Consider the following 21,483-nt stretch of genomic DNA (forward strand, 5'->3'; position numbering starts at 1 on the left):
TCTACTATCAAGAAAAGCCTTTTCAACAACTGGTTACATTTATATAGGTTTACTTACCAGTACTATTCTGGGAAGTTGGGGAGAGATTCTCAAAAGTTACATGTTTCGCATTCCCACTGCAAGCAGTACTGGCATCTCTGTTTCTCTTCTCTATTTTTGCATTTTGCTCCTTTTCATCATTGTTAAGTTTCTGTGTAGACTTTGCTTGTGTAGGACTTACTGAGACATATTTACTAGATTGCTTGGCAGGTTTTAAGTTGCTCAGTGACAGAGTGTTTCCTGTACTTCTTTCCAGCAAATCATTACATGGTTCAGGAACAGCATTTGTTGCTTGATTTACTGTTTCTGTGTCTTCCCTGATATAACATCTACTAGTGAGATCAGTGGTTTGATAAGCATGCGGACTTCTCTGTGCCACTTCCATTTTTGCTGCTAGAGGAATTCCACATGTCTGTGCTCCATTTCCAGTAGGTGAGGTTTGGGTATCAAGCATGTCTGATCTAAGATCAGCATTCACTGACTGTAAATGTTTACTATTTACCAAATTTGACAACTTTTCTGAATACTCAACACTATTTGCAGTTACGTCTTCATGGTTGGGAACACCTGACAGACCAGAGAAATTCTGAATATCATTTTTTTCATTAAAATAATCCAGAAATCGCTTCTCTATTTCTTGCTGCTTGCTATGATTATTTATCAAGTCTTCTGCAAGAGTATCCTCATTTTTCTCTTTACCCCGTAAAAAGGTATCAAGCATAAGGTTCTGTACAGATGCTTCAGGTTTCACAATACTCTCATATTCACTTTCATGTCCAACCTCATCTGTTTTTTTGAGGTATTTTTCCATATCAAATGCACTATTGTCCACATTGCCGGATAACACCTGATTAGCCGAGAGCTCTGTCTCTTTACCAATTCCAGGAAGGAAACATGTTCTTTTACTTTTCTTAGAGAGCGCCATCATCATAGCAGCCAGCTGGGAAGGATCAGCACTGGAAGAAGCATTAGCAATAGCACAGGCAATTGTGCTAATACTCAGGACAGAGTCAGAATGATTAGATAAGCCGTCCTCAAACTTGTTTTTATGAATTCCATCCTACAACAAACAAAAATGAGTTAAGCACCAAATTAAGACATTTTTGTTCAGTGTTTTGGTTTTTGTGTTTCGGTGGTTGTTGCTTTGTTTTTTTAATTATTTTGCATTTTGGGATATGGTAATACATTAACATTTCTCGTTGTCACATTTTTAATTGCCTGTCAAGAAGGAATACTGCAATAGGCGTAACTCTCATGGTACTGATTTTAAGTCTACTCCACAAAGTTTTTTTTCAAAAGATTAAATAAAGATTGCCTTTGTTCCTGTAAAACTTTTAAAATCCTAACATGTTTTAATTCAGTTGGAAGACCTGGGAGTAAAATCCCATCAGGAACAAACAGCAGAGAAGAAGCTACCATGACCAAATACACAGTATCTTCCCAATTAACTTTAGAACATCTACCTCTCTACAAGGGGAAAACAAAGCCATTTCTACAATTTTCTGTGTCACTCAAGTCTGATTTCTTCTTTAGTTTTCACATTGGCTATTCTTAGCAAAGGGCATGGAATAAGTAGTCAGTCACATCCAGAATACAATCTCTACCCACTTCTCAGATACACAAACATTCAGGAAGAAAGCAACCATTCTCCTGTAGATATGCATGCACGCCTTCACAACATCCTCATAAAGAGACCAATGAATTGTGGAGCAGATAAGTAGTCCATGACTGGACTCAAAACTGACTGTACTGCCAGACTCAAAGGGTTGTCCTCAGCAGCATAGAGTCCACCAGGAGGCCAGCCACTCACTAGCGGAGTACCCCAGCAATCAAGACAGAGGTCAGTACCATTCAGCATCTTCAATTATGACATGGATGATGGGGCAGAGAGCACCCTCAGCAAGTTCAATCACCATACAAAAACTGGGAAGTGCAGTTGACACACCAGAAAAGTGGGTGGTCATTCAGAGGGACCTCAACAGGCCAGAAAAACGGGCTGAGAAGAATCTCATGAAGTTCAAAGGAAAACGTCAAGATCAGCACCTGGGGAAGAATAACCCCACGCACTCGTATAGGCTAGGTATCAACTAGCTGGAAAGCAGCTGGGCAGAAAAGGACTTGAGGGTCCTGACAGACATGAAGTTGACCATGAACCAGCAATGTGCCCTTGTGGCAAAGAAGACCAACAGCATCCTGGGCTGCAGGATGAGTTGCCAGCAGGCATAGGGAGGCAATTCTTCCTCTCTACTCGATACTGATGCAACTTAATCTGGATTGCTGTGTCCAGTTACAGACTCCCCAGTACAAGAGAGACATGGACATACTGAAGAGAGTCTAGTGAAGGGCCAAAAAGTTGAGTAAGAGCTTCGAGCATCTGTCATTTGAGAAGAGTGTTGGAATTGTTTAGCCTCAAGAAGACAGGGTTCAGGAGGAAATCTTATCAATGAGTCTAAATACCTCATGGGGAGAAGAGGGGAACAGGGGGGAATAAAGAACATGGACCCAGACTCTTCTCTGAGGCATCCCAGAAGAAGGATGCAATGAGCACAATTTTAAAAACAGAAAATTCCATTTAAAAATAAGGAAAAGATTTTTTTATGTAAACATGATCAAATGCTGGAACGGGTTGCCAAGAGAGGACCCAGAGAGTAGAGTCTCCATTCCTTGGAGATACTCAAATCACGACTGCACTTTGATCAACCTGCTCTATTTGACCTGGCTTTGAGAGAGAAGGGATGGACTAGATGATCTCTAGGAATGCCTTCTGACTTCAACCATTTCGCAATTTGTCTGTGTTTGAAAACATTTTTAGCATCCATATCAGACTGACGGTGACCTAAAGTTGTACAAATTGAGGGTGGGGTAGATTACACATTATCAAAACCCCAAATTGCTCATTTTGTATCTAGAGCAATAGGGGTAAGGATAAATTAGAAAGAAAAGCAATTATGGCAGTACGCAGTCAGATAAGCAATCCAACCAGTCCTTCTGCATTTAAGTCTACAGCTTTCATTGTCTGATCAGCTAAACCAAGTCAAACTTGCCAGCTACTGATTCCTCTCAGTGACCATGTAGGCGAAGGGCTGCTTCTGTAACTGAAGGGATCTGTATGCGTTCTGCCTAATCAGAAACAGAACATGACATGACATGGTAAGGCAGAGAAGGCAGGTGTCTAGGATTACCAAATTGAAAATACACCTTTTAGCCTTACACCACATTGATGTTTTTGAATTTTACCAAGTAAAATACTTTATTCACATGCCAAAGACCAGTTGTTTCATTAAAAAAAAAATAAATAGAAGGCACAGCTGAAATTCAGAAACTTAGCCTAGGAATCTAAAAAACTATGGGCTGACAGACCAAGCAACTCCAGAAATGCAGTAGGGAGAAAAAGGAAAGTGAGATGGTGATAGTAACACCTGACTCACTACAGGATTGTGACATTCTAATGAAACTATCCTAACAAACAGTGGCCCCTGCTATGATTCAAATGATCAATATATGAAGTAGTGAGCTGATATGAAAGTCCAAATTTAGTCATATCAAAGAAAATAATAATTTGAGTTATTTGAATTTTGTTCAAGTTCATAGTTGCAATTAACAGAAAAATACAGGAGAAATACCTTTGCGTTACTGTTGGTAGCAGCTTCTGTATTAATGCTTTCATGTATTCCAGCTGCAGTATCCACCCTATGCCATGCATCTTCACAGCTGGTAGAATTTGCATGTTCTTTTCTTTGTGCTTCTAAATCATCTAAGACCAAAGAAAAACACAGAGAATTAATTTACAGTAAGTAAATTGTCTAAACACCTGCATTCTTGTGATACACATGCTCCCTTAATGCTCTTTAATAGGAAAAAAGAGCTGTTATCATGGCACAAATCCAAATACTGCAAGCATCAATTGTTTTCTGTACAGTACTCAAAGTTTACATTCAAGTGACAAAATTAGCTGGCATTATGAAAACCAGGCTCACACTCTTCAAATTTCACCTTCAAGTAACTTATCGTATTAGCATAAGTTAAACACATCTTTTCATAAAATGGTGTTTGCAAGATAGTATGAACATAGACCAAGGTCCAGTAGAAAACTAGAAGAGTTAAATATGAGTAAAGCCAATTTTCTTATGCTGGAGACAGGGTTTGGGGTAGATAGCAGTGAACTGGTGATTTTGAAAGATTATGTTTAGGAGGGAGAGGTATGTTTCTGAAACTGTCAAAACCATGAATAATCTTCTTGATTAGGGGATCAAATCCAAACTAGGAGGTATTGTTCCTATGAGATCTAGAGGCTATCATTTCAACAAATGAGCTCCTGCTTGAAAGAAAACATCTGGACTCCCTAGAACACTAAAACCAACTTTTAAAGCTGATCTAATGGCGACAAAAAAAAGTATGAAGCAACAAACATTTTTGGTTTGGGTTGTTTTTTGGGGGGGGTTGGGGAGGTGTTTTTTTTTCTTTGGTTTGTTTTGTTCGTTTCTTTTTTTTCCCTTTACTTCTGGTCTTATAGTAGAAATTTGGGATTTGGATATACTTCATATTTCAAGTAACACGTTCCTTAGGTTGCTGACCTCTCAGCTTTCTCTTCGTCTGCTGCTCCTTAAGCAGAAATTGCATACTGGTATTGCTGATAAAGATTATTATTGCCAGTACAGTACTGCCAGAAAAATCACATGGCAGTAACTATTAATATCTTGGCCACAAAGTGACCAAAATACCTACTTTCTCTAGCATTTGTAGCAACACTCATATCAAAAGAGCTGTAGAACACCTTAAGGTATTTTTCTATTATTCAAAGTCACCATTATAACTATGATTTAATTGAACAGAGGTCATTAACTCAACAAACTCCTGGTAATTTTTGACAAAAAACAGACTACTGTATAGTGAATTTACGCAAACTAACACTAGATTTAAAAAAAAAAATAAATCATTAGAGACCCTTTAAAATATTTGCAAGGTCCCACAGCATGAGGGAAATTACAGCTGTAAGTCTGTTTCAAGGAAGCAGACCATGCTGTACAAGCAAGTTCACAAAGACTGATGTGTCCACAGTTCTATCAAGAGCAGTACAGATGCTTTAAAATGCACTCATCCTTTCCTAAACATACCTTATTAAGTTCACAGGCATATATATGCACCAAAATGCGTGTTGTGATCTTTACATACAAAATTTTGGAGGAACTTCCTAAATTATTACTTTAAGTTAAGTAGGTATCATGGCAGTGTAATTATTTTTTTTTTAAAGATGGCAGGAAAAAACATAGACTATGTTTTATGCGCACACTGTCAGCTCAGCTATAACCTGAATTGTTTTCCTTCTTTCCCTATATCTTCCATACCTATATGAGAAAATAGACCAATTTTCTGGGGGTTTTGCTTGCTTCTATTTGGCAACACATTTATACAGCTTTTTCAACAGGAAAACTCTGAACAGACTTTAATTATTACAAGACATTCTGGTAGTTATCCAGCATTTGGAAATGCCCAATATCTAAGGCAGTACTTGGTATTAGAATGTTCCTGGAAATGCCAAATATCCAAGACAGTATAAGGCAGTACTTGGTATTAGAATGTTCTCTCTTGTAAGTGTTCTGTGTTTTTCTGGGGGAAGGAGGGGTGGGGAAGGTACTCATAGAAACAAAGATATTTGGTGAATGACAACTAGAGTCTTTCTACCATGGATTACTCTTAACAGTCTTTAATAGCTACATACAAGTAGTTCTTAACTACTCTTATAACCACTGTCTAGGGCTGACCCTTCTGTTCTATAATTACCTGGAAACACCTCAGACAACTGTGAAATCTCTTGGCCGGTGTGACCTCCTGGTGAATCAGATTGCCTTAGCAAAGCAACAGGTTGCCTTTTCTTCGGAGATGTAATATAGTAACCAAAAGATGGCTATAAAAAAAAATAAATTACCTTGGAATACAACATGAGTAAATTTAATCGTCAGTGAATAGATTCAGTGGGCTTGCAAAACACTTTCAGCCACAGTGGCTCCCCAGCTAGTGTTTGGCTCTCATACCACTAACAAATAAGGTATGCTTCCTAGCATTGCAAATGCCTAATGCAAATACATACCCTTCCAATACATACATAAAATAAACTAAAAACTTATGCTAGTTAGACAAAAGAAAGTACATACGCTCTCATCATCTCTGCCTGGAGGCATGCTCTGTCGCTCAGCCTCTGAATGCACCAGGACAGAACATGCCAACTCTACCAATTCACCAGGACACGACTGAATTACGCAAGCATGTTTGACTTCTCCCTCCCACTGCACACACTACCCCACTTTTTTTTTTTGTCTGCAACACAGATGAGATACTGTCTACCAAGAGCAGAGAAGAGAAGAGACAGGTATCAGACAGATGCAAGAAGCATACAGAAGTATGTTGACAAGTTAGGGTCTAGGTGACTACATTTTCACTGAAGTTGCACATTTGCCTAGATAGCACATCAACTCTCAATAGCCAAAGACCCTCATTGTTCAATTACCCCCGTCTGAGCAGCATTTCATTCAACTACTATGTGGATCTTTTGCTTGGACCTCCAACAGGCACCCGGTATGGTGTACTTTTCTCTCTCTAATCCTATACATAATTAGTTCCGGACCAAAAGGTGAAGATCAAGATTCACTGATAACACCAGCCAGCCCTTCACACCAGAAATTCCAAGTGGGAAACAACAGCCAATCCAGACCTGTCACACATAGAGAACTTCCTTCACAAGGGAACTTAGAAAAGTAGTTCTCAGAAAGAATTAGTTACAATATAAAAAAAAAAGTAGCGCTAGCTTTGTTGTTCTTGTCCTTTCCTTGTGTTTTAATATTAACGTTAAGATACATACCCGTTTCACATCACTGCCTCCACCAAGACAACCAAGAGCTTCAGATCTCTGCCCAAAAAACTCCCCCAAAGACAAACGTAAATAACTGGCATCTTTATCAAGATCAGATGTTCTCGGGAGAATGCAGCTATTGGCAGATTTCCATGAAGTATCTGCTAATTCAGATGTATTTAGAATGTCTATTTTTTCCACCTGCAGACAAAGACATTTCAGAAGTTGTAACTTGGAAATAAATTAGAGAACTCTTCTGTTTACATTGAGATAATTAGTTACCTGCACAAGTTTGCGTGCTTTTTCAAATTCTTCCTGGTCTTGTGCAATCATAGCTGCTGCTTCAGCTTAAACCCAAAGGGAACATTTATTAAAATAAGGCATAAGTTATTAAGTACTGTCATTACTATTTTGCATCTCTAAACTAAATTTTGAGGGACAGATATTGCAATATTTAATTCTACATCTGAGAGTTTAGGACACACTAGGAGCTACTCCATCCCGCTGAGGTGAGAACAGTTCATACAAAGTTTGTTTTAAAAGAGTACTCCCTGGATCTTTAGGAGCCAAGGTAAAAGCAGCATTCAGTTAACAAACTTTGTGGTTAATAAAGTCTCTTACAGCTTTAACCACAAACCAAACTATAATTTTTCATAGGATATGCTAAACATACTAGCTAGAATTGACCACCATATGGTTAATTCTGAACAAATTTTTACTACATTTGGTTTTGAACGTTTCATCAGTGTGGTACCTATGATCTGGAGCGAAAGAGAAAGACTGGTTTGTACCAGTTCATGAAATACCTGTGCAAATTAACAAGCCAAATAAATCAATACTTTTAAATTCAAATGCTTGTATTATTTCCAGTTACCATTTACAGAACAATGAACACAAATTCTCTTCACCAAAATGATGTGAAAAACTGTTGATCAAGAGAGATCGCTCTACCACCTTATTTCAATGTTAGTGCATCATTAAGCCCATCCAAACTTATAAAATGTGGCCTTGTACACACAGCATCCCTAGTCAAAGAGGACACAGGGCAAGTGGAGGAATAACTCAAGAATGGCCACAAACTTGTAAAGTGACTACAGCTGTTGTCCATAAAATTACTTATGGGAAGTTGCAATACATACTCTGAGGACAGAAACAACATTGGAATGCATCTTTATTGAGCAACTGCAGTTCCTAAAAGCAACCTAGTACTATCAATGACACATTACTATATCCAGTTGAACTCTTAAGTTCTTTCTTAAGCCTCTGTATAAGCCATACAGCTCTCTGAAGACTTCCTGAAGCACCAAACTGTCAAGTGAGCAATCCTGCACTATTCTACAAAAGAGCACACCGTGTGCAGTTTGCTGACAGAGACAGATATGTCATAAGTGAGACTCAGAAGCATCATATGGAACATTTCCTTTCTGTCTCTACCAATAAAATCTCTCAGCAGAGCCCTCAAGCATCACACTTGAGCATTGCAGACAGACAGGCAAACTAGCAACCAGAAAAATGCTAACCACATTGCATTCTTCTACCATATGTCTTCTACTGTGCAAACAGGTAAGCACATCAGCTCAAAAGCAGGATTGCTTTGAAAACCCATCAGGTGTGAAAAAGCTAAACCACCTTGGCAAAATTTTCAACAGTCAAATATGCTAATCACTCAACAACCTGAGCCTGAGATGCAGGAAATAAAATATCGGAAATAAACTGGCATTTGACAAATAATGGCAGAGCTCTGCTTTACTGACATCATAGATAAGGAAGTTTCTACCACATTGGATCATATTTGCTTCTCCATCAGAGAAGCACTACAGCAGTGAAAAACATTATTTCAACCAATCAGCCCTGTTTGATCACTCATTTAAAACAATTCTAGGCAGCAATATATACAGCATTCTCTTTGAAAGAAGAACCTTGAGGGGGCCATAGACACCTTTAGAATACTTTAGTCCATCCAGATGTCAACTTTAGAAACTAGAAGTGACAGAGAAATACTGTTGCACACATTGCTTGAATCTGTCTAGTAAAACAGATGACCAAATGACAATTCTAATGCTAAGGAATTGATTTGTCTATAGTACTACATGCATTTTATCCAAGCCTGTATGACAAACACGAAGATCAATCGGAGATAGCTTAAGGAAAATAAACAACTTTAAGTATAAACAGAGGTTCGAAAAGCCAAGAAAGCTAGAAGATGAGAGTCCAGTATGGCTCCTCAACAAGCTCCAACATTTTTCAGTACGAGTACCATTTTTCAGCATCAAGACGTTCCCAAGGGATTCACCAAAAAAAAAAAAATAAAAACCAAAAAAACCCCACCAGCTAGTGAATTCAGCAGCTCTCTTCACATTCTAGTTGATTTTGTAGTAATTTCTTGTTTACAATTATTTCCTGTCTTATAACCATCATGCAATACAGAATGACTACTGTTTCCTCCTCCTTGGAAGCAAGGACAACAATAATTAAAGTCCAAAGGAAAAATTGTGGAAATGAGAGCTACAGGAGTTATTTTTGCTCACGCAATAGGTATCAGCGACACATGTTAGAATGCTTTTTGAAACAAAAGACTCTTCATGGGAAGAGTAGGAAATGTGGAAAGAAGCTATCAACTATAACTAATGATAATATCATTGTAGGCTACTATCAACACCACCTTACAAATTATTTCTAATATCTAAAGCCTGGAGGTTTTGCAACACCAAATACTGATTTGTTGAAGTGGAAAAAAAAACAAAAGGAAGTTTACCTAACACTATTACAGGTAACAAAAGCTAACAAAAAAGGAAAAAGATTACATACATCCAGTAACAAACTCATTTATCTTATCATCTTCAGACAGATTTAAATCTTGTTCTTCATCAAACGAAGTGTAATACGCAAGATCAGTTACCCATTTGCCCTCTTCATTTTGATAGACAACGCTGTGTGGTAAATCACCTGAAAGATATATCATATGCTACACTGTTGATTAAAATTAAAAAGGAATATGGCAAAGTCTTCTAAGTTTAGATTAAGGAGTTCAAAACCAACATAGCTCAAGGTGCTGCAAATGCAAGCTTAAACTAGTTTCATTATCAAATAAACAACAGTTAAGTGCAATATACAACAGTCAGTATTTTTTTAAAACAAAAACAAGTGAAAAATTATTCATGCTACATTGGTTTTTATTACCAACTCGCACAACTAAAGAAGAACACATAGCTCACAATTTAATTTCTTTTTCCATACAACAGAGTCCGGTCACAATTGTATATATGTGTTATATCTAAGGCAACCTACCTTTGTCTGTTGTAGCTAAACTTATGTTCTCATAGCTGTCTGCAGTTGGAGACAGGTAAGTATCAGCAAGACAGACTTCACTTTCAGTTGCATCTGTCTGAGGTGCATTTGCACTAAGCAGGACCTTAGGCGTGGTGTAGCGCCCCAACGATCCTCTTGCTGTGTGTAGTACTTCTGCATCAGAAGCAGCAGCGGAACACTCAGAGGACTGTATTTCTTGCTTTGGAAAGACATCTGAGACATCAGCTTTATGGCTGTCCATGCACTGAAGATACACTGAATCTAACTGCAACTCAGCAGCAGTGCAGCAATCTAGCACATCTCCAGTAGTCACAGAATTCTTAGAAAACAATAATAATTTGAGAAGTGTCAGAAGTGTAGTTGTTAACTGTTTGTGCTAATAGTTCTAGGTAGAAAACAGTCCAAGTTAAATGTGTTTGAAAAATAAATCTAAAAATGAAGTGGTGTTACTAATTTTTTGTAAATAAAGTTTGGGTTGCTAGTTCAACCTCTAACAAGCTTTCAAACACACTGCCATCTTCTACTACAATCTTACTCTATATGATAAACAGAAATTTAAATGACAATTTCATACCCGTTGCCGTACTGCTCTAGGCAGCATTTCTTTTTGCACAGGACATTCAGTTATCCCTTGATTTTGTGAATCTTCATCACTAGCATTTCCAGAGTCTGCTGTCACAGCCTGGTAAGCATCAGGAACGAGAACGTTTTCCTTTTTAAAAAAATAAGATTTAAGTTACACTAGAACAGATATACCAAAGGAAAAAAAAAAACATTACAGTTGTTTTTACAATGTTAAAAAATTCTCTAGTGAAGAGATTATCATACATTGCTCGCTCACATGCCACTGCCAGAGGCATCTCTAGCTGCTAGCACCATCACCAAGGACAATCGTTCCTGGCTATGCCAATCCATGCATCTGCCTCCAAGGGCACACACAGCAAGAAGACACAGGATCTCTTTTTATTCCTACTACAGAATCACAGAATATTCAGAGTTGGACGGGACTTCTAGAGATCATCTAGTCCAACTCCCCTGCTAAAGCAGGATTGCCCAGAGCACATTACTCAGGACTGCATCCAGGCGGGTTTTGAAAATCTCCAGAGAAGGGGACTCCACAACCTCCCCGGGCAGCCTGTGCCAGTGCTCTGTCACCCCAACCCTGTCACTGGGAACCACCGAGAAGAGTCTGGCTCCATCCTCCTTCAACCCACCCTTTACATATTTGTAAGTAGTAATAAGGTCTCCCCTCAGCCTTCTCTTCTCCAGGCTGAAGAGTCCCAGCTCTCTCAGCCTTTCCTCATAAGGGAGATGCTCCAATCCCTCAATCATCTTGGTTGCCCTTCGCTGGACTCTTTCCAGCAGTTCCCTGTCCCTCTTGAACTGGGGAGCCCAAAACTGGACACAGTATTCCAGTTGTGGCCTCACCAGTGCCGAGTAGAGGGGGAGAATGACCTCGACCTACTGGTCACTTGCTTCCCTATGCATCCCAGATTCCATTGGCCTTTTTGGCGACAAGGGCACATTGCTGGCTCATGGATAATTTGCTGTGTACCAGGACCCCCAGATCCTTCTCCTCAGAACTACTTCCCAGCAGGTCCACCCCTAACCTATACTGGTGCTTAGCATTCTTCCTCCCCAGGTGCAGGACCTTGCACTTGATTTTGTTGAACCTCATTAGGTTCTTCTCTGCCCAGCTCACGCTGGATGGCAGCGCGGCCCTCTGGAGAGTCAGCCACCCCTCCCAGTTTGGTATCATCAGCGAACTTGCTAAAGGATACACTCTGTCCCTTCATCCAGGTCATTAATGAATATATTGAACAAGATTGGACCGAGTATTGACCCCTGGGGACACCACTGGTTACAGGCCTCCAACTAGACTCTGTGCCACTGATCACAACCCTCTGAGTCCTGTCACACAGCCAGCTCTCAATCCACCTCACTGTCACCTCATCTAACCCACACTTCCTCAGCTTCCTAATGAGGATGTTACAGGAGACAGTGTCAAACGCCTGGCGAAAGTCAAGGTAGATGAAGTCTACGGCTCTCCCCTCATCCAGCCAACCAGTTATAACATCATAGAAGGCCATCAAATTGGTCAAGCATGATTTACCCTTGGTAAATCCGTGTTGACCACTTCCAATAACTTCCTGTTCCTCAACATGTTTGGAGATGACATCCAGAATGAGTTGCTCCATTACCTTCCCAGGGACAGAGACATCCCTTCATTCCCTTTCACAAGGGCACCATGCTACCCCCTTCCCCTTCTGGTTGACCCACTGCCAGATGAGGACTCCAAATCCCACTCAGAACCTGTTGTACCTACCCCACTGCCTATCTACAATGGCAGTGAAGCAGGAACATCTTACACAAGTAGAGAAGACCTAAGGTTGGAAAGCAAAACTCTGTTATTCTCGCTCTTCAAACCACCACCTATTCCTTTCTTCACATACAGCCACGGATCAGCAACTGGCAGCCTATGCAGACTGCAAAAACAGGGTAAACATCACTTCCCACAGCTTGGAAACTCTGATGTCAGTTGGGAAATTTCTGAAATTTCAGAAGCTACAGTTCATTTAACCATTTAAATCAATCGCACATTCCCATTCTAGTCAAGCATGCAACTGCCAGGATCGCATCCATCGCTGCAAAGCCAAGAAAATGGAAAAGTACAAACAATAGTCTGTTTGTAATGGAGCTAACCGTTGCTCAAAGATAAACCACAAGCACACCAGTTGCTGCTCTACACCTACCTTCCACACACTGACCACTTATTGAAGAGACTTATTTACTCTCCAGCCAAAACGAGTCTCTGTGATACTATACACTTCATAAAACTTTGGAGATTGCTATCCAAGATAACAAAGCAGTGATCAAATAGATTTTATAAACTAGCTGTATAATAGAAAATGAGTGCCAGCATGTTACCTTAATAGTTACAGAAACAAAAAATAAAACAGAATCTTTTGTCAGTAGTGAATTAAATGTCTTTTCAACAAGTTTAATCAATGTCTTAAAAGAAAATTCCAAACTCAAATGGCTTTGTTTCTAGTTTAGAGATGTATTTGCTACCTTTAAATTTAAAAAGAATCCTTTTCTGTACAGGCTACCTGTTGTACAGTACTTCAGTTTGTCAGGAAAGTAAAACCTAGTTCACCCTGGCAGACAATCCTCAACAATGCTACCATGTTTAAGGGCCACTGGGGTGCTAGCTTTAAATTTTAAACCTACTTGAAATAAGCCATTTTCAGAAAGCTTCAGCGCTGTAGAGCATTCTGAGAGTTTCTGTATGTCAGCGTCTCCTCTTGCCATTTCTGGTTGTATCAGCTGCTCAAAATAGGCTTCTAGTTGGTTATCAAAGAACTCTTCATCATCAATATCATCATCTATTGAAACAGAAGAAAATATCCTATTCATATTTCAAGGACATTTTATATCACCTGACATGCTATCAAAGCAACTCCATAATTTTTAATACATTGAGTTTCACAATGCACTTGCACAGAGCAGAATTATCTTGTTTTTCCCTTTAAATCATTGTGTCACACAAACATGTAATTGTTTTGCTGTGTATCGTTAGTCATGGAGTAAGACGACTACAAGCTAGCATGTTAACTCCCAGGCTATCAAGTGACCCACCTTCCTTCACATGATCTACACACAACTACATTCCAACTAGCAAAACATACATACTCATAAGTTAAAAGTAAAATATATGTAACATTTTTCAAACTTCACAGAAAGTGACTGAAGCATAGGTCTAGACTTCAATGGCAAAAAATGTTAAGTGCTATTACTAAGAACAGCACTATTCCTATTTGCCAAGGGAGAAGTTTTCCAAGACACAATTTTTCTATTAACTTCATTTTTATATGCTTAATGCACAAGTGAAGTTAATGCAACAAGAAAGACTTCACAAGACAGTCATGACTGCATGTTTGTCCTTCAGCAGCAGCCACTGGAAGGGCACAGAAATTTCAAAACTCTTGTTTACTTATACAGAACTCAAGCTCTCACTGTTATCCCTGCACATAAACTAGACTTCCGACTTGGGTGTCACTGTGCATGTGTGACATCTAAAGAGAACTTAAACTGAAGTAAAAGTTAATTCTAACTGCGTGCACGCATTCATCATAAAAGTTTATCTCTATTAATCTAAACTGAAACTGTAGCTAGGGTTACCACTCTATTAAATGAATGCCCATATTTCCACCTGCATTTTTGATTCACAGTGACTGAGGACTGTTATTTCATTTTTTAGATTAAGCTTCCACCTGTGAGTTTCTCTGACAAATTCCATAGCCACCTACTCCAATTACAATTTTAAAACGATCAGTTTCCCAATGAACACAGTTTTAATATTCCTAATATTAGGTTTTGATCAAGTGTAATCCTATATTAAATACTTAAGTAAAACAATACCTTTCTTCTCAAGTATGCAATAAGATCACATCAGAATTCTAGACTCAGCTACCCAGAGTATAAACACGCTTACCAGTTAAATCTTCTTCTGAGCTTGCAAGAGACGAGAGTTTCTCATTTTCCAAAAAACTTGAAAGGCTATTGCTAAGATGATCACTTAAGATTTCACCTTCTACCAGCTTTTCAGTAGGTTCAGATGGACCAACCTGTGAAAAGCATCCATACAGAAACATTTCTAGAATTACTAGCTATTGTATAAATTCAGTTAATAACAAGCAATTAATGAGGTTAACAATACTCCAAAACTGTCCCCCCGCTTTTTTTTTTTTTTTATTTATCCTAGCGAACATTCTAGTTCCAATGGAGTTTGCCTGCTAGCTTCCAGAATGGACACAGGCAGGAAACACAGGGATCATAAAGGAGAAAGAGCATTTGAATGACACCAAATTTAAAAAAAAACCTCAGAAATAAAATACTGAGCCATTGCATTAAAGAGTTCACACCTGAAAAAAAAAAATTGTCCCCCATTCATTAAGCTGCAATTCCAACTTAAAAGTACAAAGACAACTCTCAATGGTTTCCTATGCTGCTAAAACTGCTTCTTCAGAAATCGTACACCCAGATCAACCCTTTGTTGATAATTTCTTCAAATAAGCATACTCAATTACTCAAAAGTAGTATTTCAGCTCAATCTAGCTAACTGTAAATATCCTATCTTTTATATACCTGAATGATTTTTAAAAACAGCACGATGTAATGTCTGTTTCGGATTTAGTCTCACATTCTTTGTGATAAACATATCATCTTTGACAGCAAAAAAGTCAAAGTTCAGAAAGTAAAAAATTTGAAAGGGACTTGAATTATGGTTTTCAGATGACAGCCTATAAGCATTCAACTGCAACTCACTGACCACTGTGGCCCCTAGAAAAATCAAATGATAGAAAACTAAATCAATTTAGTATATACCAGCTGACACATTAAGGAGCACATACTGAACAGCTTCAGCTTGAGGCATATTTTCTATAAAGGCCATGAGATTTCCCATTCCTGTCTGCCTTGTATCTCTGTGTCCATAATTGCCAGCTTCTCTAACACAGTAGACAAAAACAGTTGAAGCATAGCATAGAGACAGACACACACATTAAAAAAAAAAAAAAAACCACACAAAAAAACCAAACCCAAACACCCAAAGCCAGCACGAAGATTGTGTTCTTGCAAATGGTGCAGTTTTTAATGTTGAGGACACTGAAGTCCTCTGCGCTAACATTCCTCAAAGTAATCAAAAAGTACAGGGGCAAGTCAAATTAGGTTGATATTGTCTACTCCAAAAGTGTTCCAAAAAGTTCCGCAAAAGGCTTTTCACTAAGCTAAACTACAATTGGGATAAAATGTAAGGTCGTTACATGGATAAAGAACAATAAGACAGCAGAGGCTAGGAAGTGAACAACAATTTAGAAAGATTAAGTGGAGTCATGCTCCCATGGTACTCTATGTTAAGTCATCTGCAAAAAGGAGGCAAAGTGAGGCATGACACATTCAGCATGCTAGCACCGTTACAAACTTAATGGATACATGACATAAAACAATAAATACAGTTCAATTCCTTCCCTCCTCCTCTCACAGAATTAAGTGTAGTACAAGATTAATATTTAAAAAAAAAGTAATTTCACTGTATTTAGAAAAGGTTTCACCTTGTTATTCTTGCTGTCTGGAAGAAAACATATTCCAGTTGACAAATCTGGAACAAAAGAATGTAGCGTAATCAGTATTTTATTATGCTCTTACGTTATACTACTAAGTGCTAACTATTCTACAGGATAGCAGACCAAGCCTCTTGAAGATGTTGGCATGCACCATAAAAATAACCCTGAAACATACACGTTATCACAATACCAAAGTTTACATGTTCTCATAATAATGATCAAAAGTATCTGGGAGTAATTAAAAAGGCAGGGCTTCATCAGGGCTAAAACTGTAAACATTATGACAGACAACTACTGCTTTAAGGATTTCTATAAGGCAGTGCAAAAAACTAAGGAGTCCCAGGTTGCGCTAGCAGAAGTAGGAACAAATGTTCTGTTCCACCATTGCATTTCACCTATTTGGCCAATTCTTTTTTTGGATCACTTGTAGGCAGCTTGTCTTTGCGTAATATCCAATTGCAAGTCCCACAAGACAAAGAACATTTTAGACATGCGCATACAGGTTTTAGCAAAAAAGGTTCCCAATTCTTAAATAACAGATGGGAATAAAAGGCACTTTCCAAAATAGAATCCTAAACCTTGAATAAACAACAAGTTTAAACCAACTAATACGGTCAGGCACTATCAAGTTCAAACGCTGGGCAGTCCCAGTTTTCTCAAGCATCGTGATTTTTGTAGCCATAGTTACTGCCTCTTTCTCAAGACTATAATAATGAGTGACTGAACTCAACACTTCACTATTAGAAGTGTGTTTTATAAAGGCCCATTTATATTACAAACCATAGTACTTTCTAATTGAACATGTTCTCTATGAAATTATTAATACCTACCTCATGAAAACCTATCCAAATATTCAGGTAAAGCTTAGAAAAGGGTAATGACTAGAAATATATATTTACTAAGTACATTTACTGTATTTTAAGGAATGAGCAGAATTTAATCACAGGACTGGCATTAACAAAAACCCAAACAATTTTAACATCAATAGCCACACTTTTAAAATAAGTTACAGAATATTACTTTGCTTCCACTACTCTATTCGTAGTTCAAAAAAGCATAGTTCTCACAGCAAGTACTCCAAACTACTTTTTCATACATCATTTCAATAGAAAAGCAGGTTTCCAGTTTCTATAACTGCAGTTAGAGATCATCTATTGCAAGCTGCAATCGGGCAAGAAAAAAGACTTTAGTTAAAATATAATCTCATAGACCTATGCCTATTGAAAGAGAAGGGGTAGAAAACAACTTACTTACACTTATTGCACAACTTCCTGAAATTAATTCAGATTCCTACTAGCATTCTGATTATGGTATTTTACAGCAAATATTCTTCCACTAGCTTCCTATCTAGTCTTGTACTTTACTGACAAATCTAACAACATGATGTCAATAAGCTTTCTCCGTTTTCAGTTTGTTCAAATCAAAGAGATTCTTTTTCACAGAATTCACAGAATGGTTAGGGTTGGAAGGGACCTCTGGAGATCATCTAGTCCAACCCTCCTGCCAGAGCAGGGTCACCTACAGCACGTTACACAGGACAGCGTCCAGGCGGGTTTTGAATGTCTCCAGAGTGGGAGACTCCACCACCTCTCTGGGCAGCCTGTTCCAGTGCTCCACTACCCTCAAAGTAAAGAAGTTCCTTCTCATGTTAAGATGGAACTTCATGGTTTTCAAAACCCATTTACACTATGCCATAAAACAGTGGAACAGTCAAGAGAAGACACCTATAGCATAAAAAGCTAATTACACTGAGAATAAGTATACAATTTTTCTCAAATTTTAATACCTTCCATTCGTTCAAGTGGCAATACCTCAAGTAAGGTATCTTGACTGCATTTTGAATGCTCAATGACATTCTGATCTCGCTCTCCATGTATTGAGTGGGTTTCTTTCAAACTAACAGAAATTGGCTGAGGTTCTTTAACTTGTGTAGCAACTTCCCTGGAAAGAGAATTATTTCAATAAAAAAACACTCAGTGAGATATATAGATCAACATTAGTATACAATGTATATAAAAATCTGATAAATTCTCCAGTTTTAATCCCTTCATCTCTAGAAAGTCAGCTGTTCCCATTAACATAGACTCTACAGACCTATTACCTGTAAAGCAATAAATACCAAGATTACAAGGGCTTCAGTTTCATGAACTAAAGTGTGAAACAAATAGTGAAATTTAATGTAACATACGCCTCTCTACTTTTCTCTGTGTGTTCTTTTCTCTTTCGTTTCTGCAAAAAGAGCAACAAGTATAAGGGGAAAATGGTCTATTCCAGGTGAGTTCCATGATCCATTTGAGAGCAAGTTAAGCCCTAGACAAGATTTTCCTAAGTCTGCAGTATCAGCATGCCTCTTCTAACATTAAATTAGGGGCTACATCATAAGGAACATGACTTACTGAAATTTGATTATAGTTCTGTTAAATATCAGCTTTTATAATTCTGCAGGAAAGTTATTTTTCACTTCTGGTTTCACACAACTTCCACATAGGCAGATAAGCTAATCTATAAGGTGTTAAAATTTCCACTCTGAGTGAACTGAACCATACTTTTGCTTTAATATTTCAAATATCAGTTTTATTTATATTTCTAGAAGTCTGAAATGCAATTATCCCATGTTTTGGGTTTTTTTTTTTATTTGAATACAATAAAGAAGCAGACTCCCTCTCTTAAATCTTGCATTCTTTCTTTTTATAGGGACATATTGCCTATAGCATAATTTATCAGTGAGAAAGATGCACATTGCAGTCTCTATCACAACAGTGGGAACAAATTTGATGTTGGTTAGAATAATCTACACAACAGCTTCCAACACTTCCACCACTTATTAACACTCCCTAAATTATTTCACTAACACTAGTTACTTCCTAAATAGCAATCACTGAGGCTACAAGGAAGCTAAATTTAATAGAAATCGATGTTCCTTTCTATATGCAAACTGCATGATACATAATTGGAACAGATTTAAATCAGAGCAAGCTATTATTCATACACATAAACCCAGAAACATCAGCTTAATTATGGAATGTAAACTAGGTAATACAAGCCAGATTCAAATAAGTCAATTAATTAATCACGCTTAGGGAATTTTTGATTAGTGTGACAACAAAACAAAGCATCATCTTTTAAAAGAAAAAAAAAAAAAAACACTTCTAAAAATTTATTCCTGTCAAAAACACGAAGCCAAATTAGTCAATTAAACAGCAGAATGCTGCTCATGTAGGGCTGTACAGGCTAAGCGGTACCATTGCATGGGATGGTTCCACATAGCCTGCTACTATCACCCTTCAGAAAACACGGAGGAGCTGTTCTAGTAGGAAAAGCTGCCCAGGCTGCCAGACACTGTAAGCTAACATGCTAATGCACAGCTGAGCTCTCCAGTTACTGCCATCAAAAGGCCAGTAGTAGATGCTGCTGCTGAGCAAACTAATTCTGAAGTATTCCATAACTAGCTTATGGTAGATATAAATCTACATACTGATATGTGCATTTGAGAACAGAATTAGATTTTAACTATCTCACTTACACGTCGTCACGAAAGCTGAGGGCAAATCTCCCAATTGGCTCAGGATCTGACTGACTACTGTGAGAAGATCCTGATGGAGGTGAATATTTCCCTTCTAAATAGGATGCACAGGTATCAGAAAGCCTGTAAAGGTGGGGAGGAAAAACACACAACAGAATCATTCTAATCTGCACCTCTCCTGTTCTCCAAATAATTGGAAAAAATAATCATATTGATGGCCACTCATCTCCTATAAGTTCAATTATTTGAATATTTTAGCATTTTCTAGCCAATCTATATTTACAGGTACACACATGTACCCTGAATGATCCTCTCCACTCTTCTGTAGCTCTTCAGGGAAATATCACATTATCATTTTTAGTGGCTAGGGCTGTCCCATTTGGAATGCACACTTGTGGAAAGACAGGGTATAAAAGTCTGATCTTGTTAAGTCACAGGACAGCAGTTAAGTGAGTAAAGGCTTCTAATTGTTACTCTTTGCTCTAGCCCTTGCTGAACAAATCATTATAAATTGTGTTAAATTTTAATTTGTACCCATAACACTAGTTTTTACACTACCCTTTCTAAAATTAGCCCGATTCAGATAAGTTAAATGAATAGTAACAGACTTAAGAGAATATACATGTTAAAAATGTATTACTCCCTGTATGGCTTCAAACTTGAGTATACTACGCTGAACATCTGAGTTAAAAGAAACTTGATTGTTATAAGTCTAAAAACAACACTTTTTTAATGGGTAATTTCAATAAAAGTTAAGTATTTTATGAGTTACTAATACAATGCAGGTTTTTTCACTGCTAATATAATCAATCCTATGTTTCCTGACTAGCGTGCTACTGATTAGTATATAGTTTTACTATTGACCAAATAATCTGTCAAAAGTATTTTTCTTCTCTGAAGTTAAATGTTTCAAACCAGTCACCTGTTTTTTACATTAGTAAGTGGTATTAGCTCACCTGTTGGCACAGCCCGTTTTACTCCTGGCAACAGTTGAGGCTGCAACAGGTAAGCCAGGGTTTGAAAAAAGAGTAACATTTTCTAAAACGACACTTGCACTGCTATTCAATGAATGGCCCAAGAAGCTTGGAAATGTCTCATCGGCAATATTTCTGAAGTCTTCCATCATGCTGCACAAGTTGCTTAAAATAGCACTCTGCTTGGCAACACGATCAGCCCTGGTCCAGCAGCATCTGAAAACAGGAACAAAACAACTATACAGTTACACAAGTCACAGTTAACGCCGTCAAAAACACGTTATTTATACATCGCAGCCAATACTCTTTGGCAATCACCCCACTTTATCCACAAACTTGCTTAAAAATCATTTCCAGCCCTCTGCCCCCAAGCCTTCTGGGGGGGAACCAGAGTTTTATAGCCTTCCTGGACTTTCTAAAAAGAGCAACGCTCCTGCAAGTTAAGAGCACCGGCGCCGCAAGACGTGCCAGCCTATATTTAGCCTGTAAAGCTGCTTGGACCCAGCCAGCCTTCCTCCATTTCCACAGCGGAGAGCACCTGGGCAGCTGCGAACGCCGTGACGCGATCGCCTCCGGCCGCCGCTCGCCAGGCGACAGCCTAACGCTACGGATCTCAGCAGGGAAGGCCCAGACCCTACCTCCCCCTCAGCACTCCGTGCAGGCAGC

At 38.4% G+C, this 21,483-nt stretch overlaps 1 protein-coding gene across 1 annotated transcript in view; it reads right to left on the reverse strand.

Moving 5' to 3' along the window:
- CEP192 (centrosomal protein 192kDa) overlaps window positions 1-20,969 on the reverse strand; it is a 73,837-nt gene extending 52,868 nt beyond the window's left edge. The window contains exons 1-14 of the mRNA XM_009889084.1: window positions 20,800-20,969; window positions 19,844-19,966; window positions 18,107-18,261; window positions 16,309-16,355; window positions 14,691-14,823; window positions 13,427-13,581; window positions 10,770-10,907; window positions 10,175-10,514; window positions 9,695-9,832; window positions 7,169-7,233; window positions 6,896-7,087; window positions 5,821-5,944; window positions 3,663-3,793; window positions 58-1,099 (exon numbers count right to left, since the gene is read on the reverse strand). Of these exons, the coding sequence (XP_009887386.1) occupies window positions 58-1,099; window positions 3,663-3,793; window positions 5,821-5,944; window positions 6,896-7,087; window positions 7,169-7,233; window positions 9,695-9,832; window positions 10,175-10,514; window positions 10,770-10,907; window positions 13,427-13,581; window positions 14,691-14,823; window positions 16,309-16,355; window positions 18,107-18,261; window positions 19,844-19,966; window positions 20,800-20,969 (2,953 nt within the window). The remainder of the gene's footprint in view (window positions 1-57; window positions 1,100-3,662; window positions 3,794-5,820; window positions 5,945-6,895; window positions 7,088-7,168; window positions 7,234-9,694; window positions 9,833-10,174; window positions 10,515-10,769; window positions 10,908-13,426; window positions 13,582-14,690; window positions 14,824-16,308; window positions 16,356-18,106; window positions 18,262-19,843; window positions 19,967-20,799) is intronic.
- Between the last annotated feature and the right edge of the window lie 514 nt (window positions 20,970-21,483).

This window comes from Charadrius vociferus, unplaced genomic scaffold (genome assembly GCF_000708025.1).
Source record: "Charadrius vociferus isolate BGI_N301 unplaced genomic scaffold, ASM70802v2 scaffold65, whole genome shotgun sequence".
Classification (NCBI taxonomy): domain Eukaryota; kingdom Metazoa; phylum Chordata; class Aves; order Charadriiformes; family Charadriidae; genus Charadrius; species Charadrius vociferus.